This window comes from Artemia franciscana, chromosome 10 (genome assembly GCF_032884065.1).
Source record: "Artemia franciscana chromosome 10, ASM3288406v1, whole genome shotgun sequence".
Lineage (NCBI taxonomy): Eukaryota > Metazoa > Arthropoda > Branchiopoda > Anostraca > Artemiidae > Artemia > Artemia franciscana.
In genome coordinates this window covers 8,446,415-8,460,802 of record NC_088872.1, presented here as the reverse complement: position 1 = coordinate 8,460,802, position 14,388 = coordinate 8,446,415, and the positions used below count along the sequence as shown (strand labels likewise).

The following is a 14,388-nucleotide window of genomic DNA, read 5'->3' as shown; positions in this document are numbered from 1 at the left end:
TGATGATACCACGTACGATTTTGATAGCAACATGCTTGTTCTGTTAATATAAGACAAGTTTTGGTAGTTCTAGATAATATTTTGTTAATATTGTGTAAGATTTTAGTATTTCCACGCGATATTTTGTTAATAACTTGCAAGATTTCGATAATACTATATAAGATTCTGATAATACCAGAGAGGATTCTCATAATATTTGTCAAGATTTTAATAATAATAAACAATATTTGGTAATACCATGCAAGATTATGATAATGAAATGTTTTTAATCAGAAATTTTTTATATTTTTTACTTTCATAATAACAGTGTAGACCAGAAATCTTCCCAGAAATCGGAAGGGAGTCCATACTAATTTCACATTTTTGATACGTTTTTAAAGTTTCTCTTGAACCCCCCCCCCCCTAAAAGACCTTTACTCGAAATCACCCTTTTGATACTTTTTTGCTGAGAAACTTTTCCGTTGAGAGGGGGGGGTTACCGGCATGATTTTTAAGAACAATCAGAAATTTTAGTCTTTTCAAATGAAAGTATGCTAAGAAAACTTTTTCACCTCAGATCATCTGTAAGAAATGTTTTTGGTGGAATTTTAAGCAACAATGGAATTGTCTTGTGGGAACTCCCATGTAAAGGTGTAGGGCATTTTTACGTTGGCTTTTTTCCGTAGGTAAAGGAATTTTTCACGGGGCTGGGGAGCCGGATTTCTCTGTGTAACTAAAAGCGATAAAAAATTTAATTATAAAACAAGCTTCTTCGACAGAAATTAACATTAAAACTTAAACGGATAGAATTTATTACGTGTATGAAAGGGGGTTCCACCTCCCCAAGACCTTGCTATTTGCGCTAAAGTTTTAACTTTTTTGTCCTAATTCCTTAAGAACGCCTCCTGAAAAGAAATAGTTGTTTAATAAGAATAACAAGCTTTTTTCTCTCAATTTGCAATCACATATTATAAAAGAGTGTCGATGTGTGAAAAATGGGGAAAGGGGTGAAACCACCTTGTCACTAAGAATAAGTAAAGCTAGGAATAAGTGAAGATGAAAAGGTGAGTTTGGTAACGGAAAGATTGATGAGATGGACAGCTTCACTTACCTTGTTAGTATTATTAGTAAAGAAGGTGGTAGCAGTGAATATGTTAAAAGTAGCATAACCAATGCTCAGGGTGTTTTCTCACAGTTGAAAAAAGTTTGGAAGAATAGGAAGATAAGTCTGCAAACTGATATTAGAATAATGGAAGCTACACTGGTGATAGTGGTCAAATGTGGCTTGGAATCATAGGTGCTCTGAAAAGAGGATGAAGGTTTGCTAGATGTTTTCTAGAGAGATTACCTACGGATTGTATAGGGTATCCGGTTGACTGACGTATTTTAAATAGTAGGCTCTAAGAAAAGCACGATTCAATCTTAATTTCTAGGGCAATAATGAAAGAAGGGTTGAGATGGCTGGGGCAAATTCTGTGGATGAAGGATTGCAGATAATACCATATAAGATTCGGATAATACCAGAGAGGATTCTCATAATATTTGACAAGATTTTGATAATACTAGACAATATTTGGTAATACCATGCAAGATTTTGATAATGAAATGTTTTTTACATTATTTACTTTCATAATATACTAGACAATATTTGTTAATGCCACGCAAGATTTTGATAATGAAATGTAAGATGTTTGATAATATCAGACAACATTTTGATAATAGCATACAAAATTATTTTAATGCCACATATGATTTTGATAGCACCATGCTAGATTTCGATAATATCAGGAGAATTAAGATTTTGGTAATACCACACAAAATGTTTTTATTATCTTACAAGATTTGGGTAATACCAAAGAGGATTCTCAAAATATCCGACAAGATGTTGATAATATCACACAATATTTTGGTAATACTTGGCAAGATTTGGATAAAACCACATTTGATTTTGATATCACCATGCTAGATTTGGATAATACTAGGCAAGTTTTGATAGTAAAAGAAAATATTTTGTTCATATAAGGTAAGATTTTGATAATTCCTCACGAAATTCGGTTATTACCTCTCTAGATTTCTTTCAACCAAAGAGGATTCCGATGATATATGACAAGATTTTTATAATGTTACGACAAGATTTGGTAATACCATACAAAATTTTGATAATACAATGCAAGATATATGATACTATTAGACAAGATCTTAATAATATCAAGCAAAATTTTGGTAATACTTGGCAAAATTTTGATAATACGTCCTACGATTTTGATAGCACCAAGCTAAATTTGAATAATATCAGACAAGTTTTGAAAGTACTAGAAATTTTTTCGTCAATATCAGTTAAGATTTTGATAATGCCACACAAAATTTTGTTATTACCTTACAAGATTTGGTAATACCAAAGAGGATTCTCAAAATATTAGACAAGATTTTGGTAATACCACGCAAGATTTTGGCAATACTCGGCAAGATTTTGATAATACCACATACATTTATGATAGCACTGTGCTAGATTTGGATAATATCAGACAAGTTTTGATAGTACTAGAAAATATCTTGTTATTATGATGTAAATCAACAAATAAATCAACTTAATTAAATCAAGCTTTAAAATGAGAACCTTGATCGTTTGAATTCTTATGGGAAAATTTTAAGCGGTAGAATTTTCCATGGAAGAATTTTTCGCGGGGAAGGGGAATTTCCACGGATGGGGATGTGAGTTTCCCGGCGTTATTTGAAAAAAAATTAGAAATTAAAGAAATTAAAAAACAGTTTTGCAATTGAAAGTAAGGAGCAACATTAAAACTTTAAACGAACAGAAATTATTTCGTAAATGAGCGGGGCTGCCTCTTCCTCAGTACCCCGTCCTTTACACTAGATTTAGACCTTTTGTTCCACAACTTGAAAAATGACTTCAATTAGGACCGTTCAATTAGAATAAAAAACTTTTTTTAAAGCGCTTAATAACTTTAGTGTGAAGAGATCCGTATTGAGGAGGAGGCAGCCCTCTCTTATAACAAATAATTTATATTCCCTTGTCAGTGTTAATGTTGCTTCTTACCTTCAGTTGAAAAAAACTTGTTTCATTTTAAATATACGTCAGATCCATCGGATATACCATAATTTTCACTTGATAGTGATGCTGACCTCTTTGGGGCAAAATCCTAGTTTATTGCAACAAAATGGCAAATAACGTCGTTTTCATGTGGTTCAATCTTTTTCATCTGTTCGCCCTCTCGCTATTTTCTAGGACCATTGGTTAGGTGCAAAGGAAGAAAAGCACAACAAAACAAAGAAATAATCACACATCCTTGATATTTCTTCTAAAACCAAAACAACTACAAAATTACGCACAGTTATATATAAGAGCTTGAAACTTCTACAAGAGGGTTCTCTGATATGCTGGATTCGATAGTGTGATTTTTTTCAAGATCACATGCCATTTTGGCCAAAGATGTCGTAAAGAAAAATGTAAGGAAATGGGGAAGTTCCTGGAGGATGTAAAGACGGAAGCTTTGATGACATTAGGATGGAGGAGGAGGAGTGTGTGTAGCTGTGTTGGCCTCAGGAGGATTTGTGCTACAGTGAGTTGTTAGTAGTAGTAGTAGTATATAAACTTACATCTACCCATACATATACCTAAGTATTGCGATTATTTGATTCAATATTTAATTGTTCTAGAAATTAATTTATTCTGGGCTGCGCATCAAGTTCACCATAGTTCAGAACATTATGATTTGACAACGGCTTTGAGACAAAGTGTATTTCAAGGCTGGTGTACCTGGGTAAGCTCATCTTTTATTCACCATGAAACAGTCTCTAGACCATAGTCATTGTCTTTGATATAGGTGAAGGCTAATTCTAATGGAATGTGTGTAAATTTTGTTTCAAGGATCATCAAACTTTGTTTTGATTCTTAGTCATAGAAGAATTGAACTTCTTGGGATGTTGGCTTATATACACTGTTTTTCTTCAAAGCTGTCTATGTTTGGGAAGAATTTGTGTACTTGATGTCGAAATTGTTTCTTCTTCAACTCAAAAATTCTTCCGGAGGCGACAAAAACTAATCTGCTTAAAATTCATGATTTGGTTGCAACCCCCTTTTTCTTTTAAAACGGTCTTTCCTCAGGAAAACTAATTTACACCCTGTTTCAAGATTCGGAAACCTTCCTTATCTCACAAATTCTTCAGGAGGCGAAAACAATAAACAAAATACTATACCTTAGAAAAGCTTCTAAGGTATTTCTTAAATCTTAAATCTTTCTTAAATCTACAATATTTGTATCTAGAAAAATTTTCCTAATTCTATTTTTTTAGTTTTATATTTTTAAATAACAGTAAATTAAAATAAAGAAGATAAAGGAGGGGGGCCAAGGCTTTTAATCACATTCTAATTGTAAAGTAATTGCATTATAATCCCGAATTATCAAAACTCTAATGAGAGCTCTTTCAGACCATTTTGAACAAAGTTGAATTTTGTCTCCTTACCTCAGTTCATTTGGAGGAGCCTATTTGGCTCAATAGTGAATTGAATGTGAGAAGTTCGACCTTCACGCGATGAACGTTCAATTTAAATACGATTGCGCTTTGTGTTTAGCTATTTTATTGTGTCAAACCTATTTGTGCTATTTATTTGCTGTGTCAATAAATAAATTTAAATGAGTCCAAGTTGTAATAATTCCCAAGTTGCATTATACAAAAGTTGAATTAATGAAAAAGGACTGCAAAGATCAGTCCTGAGTTGAGAGGACGCTTAGAAATCCTCACGCTTAGAAATATTGTTAAGGATGTTCTCAATGCACCAAGGACATTAAAATAGCCCAATTTTTGCCTCTTGGGCCCATCTAAATCCTTTTTACCATTCCTGGGATTTTTCTTTTTATTGTGTCAAAATTATGAAGTTTTTAGAGCAGCATCACCTTCTCATCAGTGTTGCCGTTTAGAACAGCAAAAATAAATAAACAAAACTAATTAGTTAAATTCGTCATAGCATTTCGTCTGTAAGAGTTTAAGCTTTAACAATTTGTTAACTCCATTTAGTTAGTAACTTCAAAAGTTACAATTTTCTTATGCAAGATTTTTGTTTCACTGCACAATAAAACTAAGAATTTAGACAGTTAAAGAATTATCTGCGCGACAGTAAGATGCATTGTGGCACCGCAGTGCATAAGATATCGGCTTGGAAATCCCATTTTTTGTAGCTCAATCCTAATTGTTACAATTAGTAGGAGAAAAATAAGTTTTGACCAGGAAAAAATTGGTACAGAAATGGTTTCTTCACCATCCGGACCGGAAAAAAATGCTTAACAACATATCAAAAATCTAAATCTCTAGCTCGATGCGAAATTGTTTTTTTTTAATGTTTTTTTATTTATTTTCTCAAAAACCGGGAAAAAAATTAAAAACGTAAACTATAATGTTTTACACATCTTTTTAGATCAGCTTTTGGCTCTGAATTCATTTCTGATACTCATTTCGTTACCTGACCAAAAGAAAAATATTTATCAGCAAAAAAAAAAAAATGGGGAAAAAAACTGTGTCTTAGGGGAAAAAAACTCTTACCAGCGTTGTAGTCTATTTGGCTATGTAAACGAAAGGCTTGGAAAAAAAAAGACTAAACAACAATAAACAGGAATGACGAAACACCTCAGCGCCAAACACCATGAGACAAGGTAGGTTCTAACTTAATGTGTTCAGAGAAAAGCTTTTATCTTATTTTTCAAATATACAAAAATTGCACATCATCAAAATGTAGGAACTAGGTTTTTCATCATCACAGTTAACTGTTATTCTTCTTCACTAAGTTCTTCTTCTTGAAACTTCGAATTGTTGCACGAGCTTCCCTTACAGGTACGGCAGGCTATAGTACACTCAAGTCCGTTTTTCTTACAGGTACACTTTTCACTATCACAGCCGTCAATACGACACGAGCATTTGATAATTTTCAGCAGCTGAGACGGAGCGGCAGGGAGCTCTGTTTTTATTGGCGCAAAAACTTCGTTATCTTGCAGTTTCCATCCTAGGCGTAAAGGGTCTACTGGGTTCCCGAGCCAGATTTGAACTTGGCAGTAGACACGTAGCGAGTGGTACTTCGCTGCTGCCTGAGTCGGTGGCAGTTCTTGTGGATGCACGAAAGTGGTGGCAGTGCACACTTTTCTGTGAAAGATTAGCTTTCTGGCAGTGTCCAGGTTCGAAACATCAGGGCAACCGTACAGTATCAACAATGCTCGCTCTCCTGCTGCCACAATATCGTCAAGCGATGCGAGCTTGTCGCCAAATATAGCAGCGCTGTCCCTGAAACTCTTGTTGGAAAGTAGCAGCTGAACGGCTTTGCCTTTTCCTATTCCGTAAAGGCGAGAGGTTGTGTCACAACCCAGCACGGCATGACAGAACGGTATCAGATTGCTGACATCTGTTCCTAGCTTCTGCTTCATCTCACTAATGTCCCAAGCTGAACTAGTACCGCCAAACTTAGCTTCAGGTGAGAAATATAAACGCCCGGAACGCGAATCTGATCGACTGATCAGAAGAACTAAGATGTCAGTATCATCAGCAACCACGATTGTGTCTGTAAGACTAGCAGCTTCTACGGCTTTTTCTACAATCAGAACGTCGGCGTCTCCTTCCGAGTGGAAAATTCGGAAACCAACGGCTTCCAAATGGTTGCCGAGCAGCTTCAGGAAACGTCCTTTGTTTGTCTTACATGAAAGAAACTCTTCTTTCTTCATGCAGAGGGTCATCTCTTCGGTGAAAAAGACTTGGCGGCCAACCATCCTTGCTCGACGTAAATGGGTAGCATCGTTGATTGCTGGACCACCTTCATATCCGTCAAACACAACGATCGCACTAGGGTACCTTGCTTGTACGTAATGGACGTATGAAGCAAAGATGACCTTGATGGTTGACCCTACCTTCCATGGAACTCGATGTAGAAGAGAAGAGGTCCATCATGGGCAAAAACAAGACGCTTGCCTTGCTGCGAAGGTTTCCCGTTTCATGATGTATTTGGTTAGAGAAAACTGACTGCATGAATCCATTCCAGCTCGGCCTTGGGACATTCAGGAACCCGGTAGCTAACCAGAGCTGATCGAGTGAGGCATACGGGTCGTTGACATTTTTGCCAGGGATCTTCTCATATTGCACCTTTGAAAGCACTGTCTCACTTAAGCGGTAAGGGTAGATGGGAATTTTTCCTTTTTGGGCTACTTCATCTAATGAAACTTCAACTCTCGGAATGGGCGATCGGCTGTTAATGAGAGGAGGCGTGACTGTTGCTAGCAGAGCCATCCCATGGAAAGTGTTTCTTCCGTCCATCGTGCAAACATCGTGATCTGCATTATCAGCTACATGCTGCACAGCATGTGCGGAGGTAACTCCTGCAAGGCTAGAGTCATCATGGACTGATGCACAGCGTTTAAATTTCTGGACTTCAGCATAGGAGGAGCAGAATCCATGGCTGTGTAAAGTGTCAATAAGAAATCTGGACTTGAAATGGTGATCCAGTTGCACTGCTAAGCCTAGTTGCAGTGGACAAATGAGGGCAAGCGGGAGAGCTGCCTGAACGATGGAATTGCCAATGGCAAGCACTTTGAAGGAAATATCGGTTCCAACGAATATTTCATCTAAGAACACCATTAGGCTATCAGGTAGAGAGCCTTCCAGCTGTTCTCCAGAAGAAATCTGCTTTGCGGTCATATATGATTCCTTCTGTGCTGGCAGTCCTTTGATATCACTTTTGATAATCTTTGCTGCTGCTCTAATAAGCTTGATTTTCTCACTCTCTTCGTTATCGGTTTTGTCCAAGTAATAAAAATTCTGGAATATCGCTGATGCTTTTTCTTTGAATGTCACCACGTCAGCCTTACCGTCAATAGTTGTAAATACTAGCTGGTCACTGAAATATTCCAGAAGCTTGCTCTTCAAGTACTTGTTACAGTACGGTTCAAGGTCTGTCCCATTCAAAAGCTCTCCCATTTTAACAACAAGTTCACTGACTGTATACTGTTCTTTGTCATTTTCTTCGAAAAAAGTAGCCAGCTTCAAAAACGCCTGATATCTTTCATCGTGACCTGGCCTCCCCCTTTTTGGACGTTTTTTATCTGGCTCAGTATCTTCGAGTATTCCAAAAAGTTCTTGCGTCGCAAATCTGGCTGGAAGGCTCTTATTTAATCGAAACATAGAAGAACAGGCTGCGTGATAAATGGCGTCAACTGCGTGCAGGTCTGACACTGCACATATTCGGCGGAAAAAGTTATTTGACCAATCATCATCACGGCTTTTGCACACTGCCTTTATACTCTCTTCAAAGTCTTTAGTCCGAACCTTGTACCACTCGTGTCCTTTTCTGTGGGTAGTGTGGAGATTTATCCTTGTAGTGCAGAAAAAGCAACACTCTTGGAAGTTGAAACTTGGAGTCCGTCATCGGAGTACCACTTTTTCTGCTTCCGTCTTTTCTTGCAAGGTTCGTCGTCTCTCATTCTCAATTTTCGACAGGTATATTTTGTTTGTGAAAGTCTTTCTGCAAGCAACATGGACTTGGTTCCCTGCCTCGACCGAGATGCTGGTACCTCTCGTTTTGCTAGCTTCATTGATCGCCGTAGCTCCTTTTTCTGCCAGTACCGACGATTCTGAGGTGTCTATTGAACGTTCACAAAGGGGACATAAAACTGCGGTCTCAGCCATTTAAAAAAGAGAACTGGGAATAAGTGAGCTGTCGGTGAATGTTACAACGAAAACCCTCATTCTGAACCGAAAAATTCGTGCTCCTCTTCGAAAAATACCCCGTGATCGTGTGTCGCTTGATTTTTTTTTTTTTTTTTTTTTTTACTTCATACAAAAACAAAACATAAAAAAGAATTAAATGATTAAACGTGATGTTTCTGTCTAATAAAAGAGCACAAAAACAATCGTTTCTTAAAAGGGAAACCATCAATAAACTACTTTTCTTTTCACGGTTCCTCATTCTCGGATTCTGGAAATATCTAAAAAATAGGCGCAAAAAACGTGAAAAAAAGGGAATTTCGCAACGGGATGGAGATTTAGATTTTTGATATGTTGTAGAGCTCTCTTTTCTGAACACAGTGGTGCAAAAATAGTTTCTGTACCAATTTTTTCCTGGTTCGACCATTTTTTTTCCGTATCTTTCCCCTACTTTTCCCCGCAGTGCATATGATATCGGCTTGGAAATCCCATTTTTTGTGGCTCAATCCTAATTGTTACAATGAAACTTCTGCTGAATGAAGTATCTCGAATTTGCTTTATTTTCGCTTTAAAGCTTTTTGATATAAAAAGTAGATTTTTACTATTTATGCTTGAAAAAAACACCATGTTACTGCGAAAACATTTTGAAGTATGGCTCTGATATTCATGATATTGATTTCTAAGGATTTCTAGCCATACATCCTGGGAAAAAAGTAAGTAGACGAAAAAAAGCGTTGTCGGAAGGCCCAAAAACTTTTTTTTCCGATCAGCTCGAAATTTATATTCTTAAGATCTTGGACTGAGAATATCCCAATGAATTAACTTTCTTTTATTCTAAAATAGAAAATTTAAAGCTTTAAAAAGGAGCAGTTTTCCATGGCTCCAAGAGAACTGACATCTAATTTTACAAACTTAACTGTTTGGGATTATTTTGGATAAGTTCGCTATTCATTTCTGTGTTTGATACTGAGGCAAAAGATTGGTTTTGCATGTGCCTCCTAAACTTTGATAGTTCTCATTGATAAAGAGATATCAATGAACTTTTAATTATCCGTCCTTACTCCTCCTAGTCCCAATTTCTTATCAGAAAGGGAGTCAACGTCATGCAAGTAAAATTATGCAAGTCAATTAATCTGTATGACTTCAGAGAACAAAGTAGACCTGTAGCCTAGTTGCTCTAAGATTCCTTCTCCCTACCGCCTCTTTTTCGCAAATAAGTAGACATGTTGTACTTTGTTTGAAGAAGAATTGCGCAAAGTATTTCGAGATAGTCTTTAAGGAGCGTATCATAATTTTTTTTTCTTTTTTTTAGAAAAAAATTCATCCGGATTATGGCTAATCCGTGTAGAATCGTAGCATTTGCTGCTTTTGAGTGTATTGTTAATCAGGCATATCGATTGGCCTAAAATTTTAAGATTGACCGTTTAGCCAAAACAGTCAAAAGGTCCAACATAAATGCTTCTAGACGTGATAGGTGCGGCCCAGGGTGTAATAATCATAGATCATACATATAGCCAGTATAAAACCGAAACTTCACATATACAGATTATTCAAACATGGACTTATTAAACAGAGATTCCACGTAACTTCGGCCCTTTATCTTTGTTACTTTATTAGTATGTAGTGTTTAAACTAAAGTATTTAAGTATTACACTTACCCAAACTTAAAACTAACAAAAATTAATGCAAACGGGAGTTTGACAAGTCCCCTTGCCTAACAGTAAACAATAAAAGGTTTATCACGTTGTTTTCACTTTACTGAAAACCAAATACATTTTAAACACTTTTTCTACAATTGAAACATTGAACGATTAAACATTACCACTTGTAAATTCTAGAATCTTGAATTACTAAGATTTTCAGGAATTAGTGTCATTATATATTAAGCATTCAGTTTATTTTCATTTGTTATTTTCAGTAATCTTAATTATTATAGTGATTTGATTTTTCCTAAATGCTTAGAAAAATTAAAGCACCCTATTCAATGTAAAAAAGTTTTCAATACAATACAGATAATGCCATAAAATTCGTAAGGTTACGGTTAGTGAAGGGGAGTGGGGGCAAACTCTACTTTGCGGTTATTTCTGTGCTTTTTAAGTTTGCTTGATTTTTCACTCACGTAAAATTTTCACTCATCTTATGATTTATTTTTTGTTTTATCTATACCAGTATTTGTTATTTTTGAGTTTGATGTGGTAATTTATTTTAATATATGGTCGTATTTTGCTTCAAGTATTCTTTGATAATCATTTCTGGTGGTTTTAAGTTTGAACTAATATAGGACTTCATTTCTGCTCATCTTAACTTTCTATATAGCTCTTTACTTTTCTTTGATAAACTTTGTTGCTAGATTAAAAAAAAATTATTGAAAAAAAAACGCAAACTAATTTCGAATTTTATGCATACTCTGTATCCCTGTAGATTTACACCTCTGTCATATATTCAAACCTAAGATTCCAATGTTTAACCCGTATTTATAGAACTTCTTTGTGTCTAAAAAAAAATTAAGACTAGAACGCAAATCAGATTTCCGAATATGTATTTTAATCAAGCTATATGTATATATCTAACTTTTTCTAGAACTCAAGGATTAATTCATTTATACAGGTATATTGTCTATATAAAAAGCACAAATTAATGATCTAAATGAAATTAATTAGTACAAATGAATACAAATTAAGTTATCAAAATACAAATTAATTATCACAAATGAAAATTAAAACTAGAACGCAAGTCAGATTTCCGAACATGTAATTTAATTAAGTTTGTATGTATATATCTAACTTTTTCTAGAACTCAAGGATTTAATCCATTTATACAGGTATATTGTCTATATAAAAAGCAAAAATTAATTATCTAAATGAAATTGATTATCACAAATGGATACAAATTAAATTATCAAAATACAAATTAATTATCACAAATGAAAATTAACACTAGAACGCAAATCAGATTTTCGAACATGTACTTTAATTAAGTTGTATGTATCTATTTAACTTTTTCTAGAACTCAAGGATTTAATCCAATTATGCGGGTATATTGTCTATATAAAAAAGCACAAATTAATTATCTATATACTTGTTTTACAGATGTTCTACGTACCTCTGGCGTTATGTCATTCCACCTTCCCATTTTTTTGGGTATATACAGGTGTATTGTCTATATAAAAAGCACAAATTAATTATCTAAATGAAATTAATTATTATAAATGAATAAAAATTAAATTATCAAAATACAAATTAATTATCACAAATGAAAATTAAGACTAGAACGCAAATCAGATTTCCGAATATGTATTTTAATTAAGTTGCATGTATCTATCTAACTTTTTCTAGAACTCAAGGATTTAATCCAATTATACGGGTATATTGTCTATATAAAAAGCACAAATTAATTGTCTAAATGAAATTAATTATTACAAATGAATTCGAATTAAATTATCAGAATACAAATTAATTATCACAAATAAAATTAAGACTAGAACGCAAATCAGATTTCCGAATATGTATTTTAATTAAGTTGCATGTATCTATCTAACTTTTTCTAGAACTCAAGGATTTAATCCAATTATGCGGGTATATTGTCTATATAAAAAGCACAAATTAATTATCTATATACTTGTTTTACAGATGTTCTACGTACCTCTGGCGTTTTTCATTCCACCTTCCCATTTTTTGGTACATGGTAGTTTCAATCTTTTATACCAATTCTGGATCCACACAGAGCTTATTGACAATATAGGACCATTAGAATATATATTGAACACACCAAGCCATCACCGTGTTCATCATGGTTTGTGTCATTTTCACCTTTTTTTTTGTATTTTGCATTTTACTCCAAAAGTGAATCCATCTCCAAAAATTATTTGTTTCTTTGTGATTTTTTTTCGAAAAAAAGCATTAAAATGTTATCAGTCCTCCTTTTTGATACTTGTGAAAAAAAATTGATATTATTATTTATGAAAAATTTAATGCTTACAAAAAATATTACTTGCTTTATTGCGATATTTCCTTAAGTAAAAGCACCAAAATACTATCTTTCGTTGTATACGAAGTACTTTATTCTTCACTAGAGGTCACCTCTTAGAGAGATCATGAGAGAAAAATATCATGTCACTGTCTCTATTATAGCAATTAAATAAAAAAAACAAGTTTTCTTAACTGAAAGTAAGGAGCGGCATTAAAACTTAAAACGCACAGAAAGGCGCTGTTCACTCCTTAACGCCTCGCTCTTTGCGCTAAAGTTTTACTCGTTCTCTCAACTCTACATTTTAAAACAGCAAAAACTTTAGCGTAAAGACCGGGGCATTGAGGAGGGAATAGCTCCTTTCAAATACGGAGTAATTTCTGTTCGTTTTAAGTTTTAATCTCGCTCCTTACTTTCAGTTAAGAAAACTTGTTTTTTTTTATTTAATTTCTGAACGTTTCTGAGTTAATGTATGTTTTGATTTAGGCTGTCCGCAGATGAATAATTAAAACGAAATTTGCATATTTATTTTTTTGGCTAAATGGCTTTTTCATAGTATTGTTCGAACAATTTTGAGAAAAAAGGAGCGGGGGAGGAGGCCCAGTTGCCCTCCAATTTTTTTGGTTACTTAAAAAGGCAACTCGAACTTTTAGTTTTTTCACCCACGTTTTCATTAGTAAAAGATACACGTAACTTACGAATTAGCTTATGTAACGAACTTCTATATACGTATGTTTTCATTACGTATGTGAGGGGGTTCGTCCACTCGTCAATACCTCGCTCTTTACACTAAAGCTTAAATTTTGTCCAAATTCCTTAAGAATCACCCCTGAATCACAAAGGCCGTAGAATAAGTAGTTGAAATTGCTAAAAATACTTTAGCGTAAAGAACGAGGTATTAGGAGAAGGTGAACCCCTCATATGCTTAATAATTTCTGTTCGTAGTAATTTTTAATGCTACTCCTTACTTTCAGTTGAAAAAACTTCTTCATATTTATTTTTTCATTGTTTTTTTTTAAATAATGCTAGAAAATCCTGCGCTCCCTTCATGAAAATTTTCTTTCTCCATGACAATTTCCTCCATGGAAAGTTCCCCCAACATATCCCCCTCTTCTCAACCTCTCCCCCAACCAAAAAATCCCCTTGAAAACATCTGTACACTTCCCAATAACCATTACTATATGTAAGCACTGGTCAAAGTTTGTAACTTGTAGCCCCTCCCAAGGGGATTGTGGGGGAGTAAGTCGTTCCAAAGACATAGTTATAAAGTTTTTCGACTATGCTGAATAAAATGGCTATCTCAGAATTTTGATATGGTGACTTTGGGAAAATAATTAGCGTGGGAGGGGGCCTAGGTGCACTCTAATTTTTTTGGTCACTTAAAAAGGGCACTAGAACTTTTCATTTCCGTTAGAATGAGCCCTATCTCAACATTCTAGGACTACTGGGTCGATACGATCACCCCTGGGAAAAAAACAAACAAATACAAAACAAACAAATAAACACGCATCCGTGATCTGCCTTCTCGCAAAAAGTACAAAATTCCACATTTTGGTAGATAAGAGCTTGAAACTTCGACAGTAGGGTTCTCTAATACGCTGAATTTGATGGTGTAATTCAAACGAACCGTTTGATTGAGTTAATGATACCCTGAAATTCAGCCTAGATCTAACATTCATAAGATTTGAACACCTAACCTGACCACTTGCCAATTCAAAGGGAGAAGACTTTAGAGGTGGCTCTTTA

At 34.7% G+C, this 14,388-nt stretch overlaps 1 protein-coding gene across 2 annotated transcripts in view; it reads left to right on the top strand.

Annotated features, from left to right (window-relative positions):
* LOC136031737 (alkylglycerol monooxygenase-like) overlaps window positions 1–14,388 on the top strand; it is a 70,127-nt gene that overhangs the window by 32,917 nt on the left and 22,822 nt on the right. For both annotated transcript variants that reach the window (XM_065711443.1, XM_065711444.1), the window contains exons 4-5: window positions 3,658–3,761; window positions 12,306–12,468. In XM_065711443.1, the coding sequence (XP_065567515.1) occupies window positions 3,658–3,761; window positions 12,306–12,468 (267 nt within the window). The remainder of the gene's footprint in view (window positions 1–3,657; window positions 3,762–12,305; window positions 12,469–14,388) is intronic.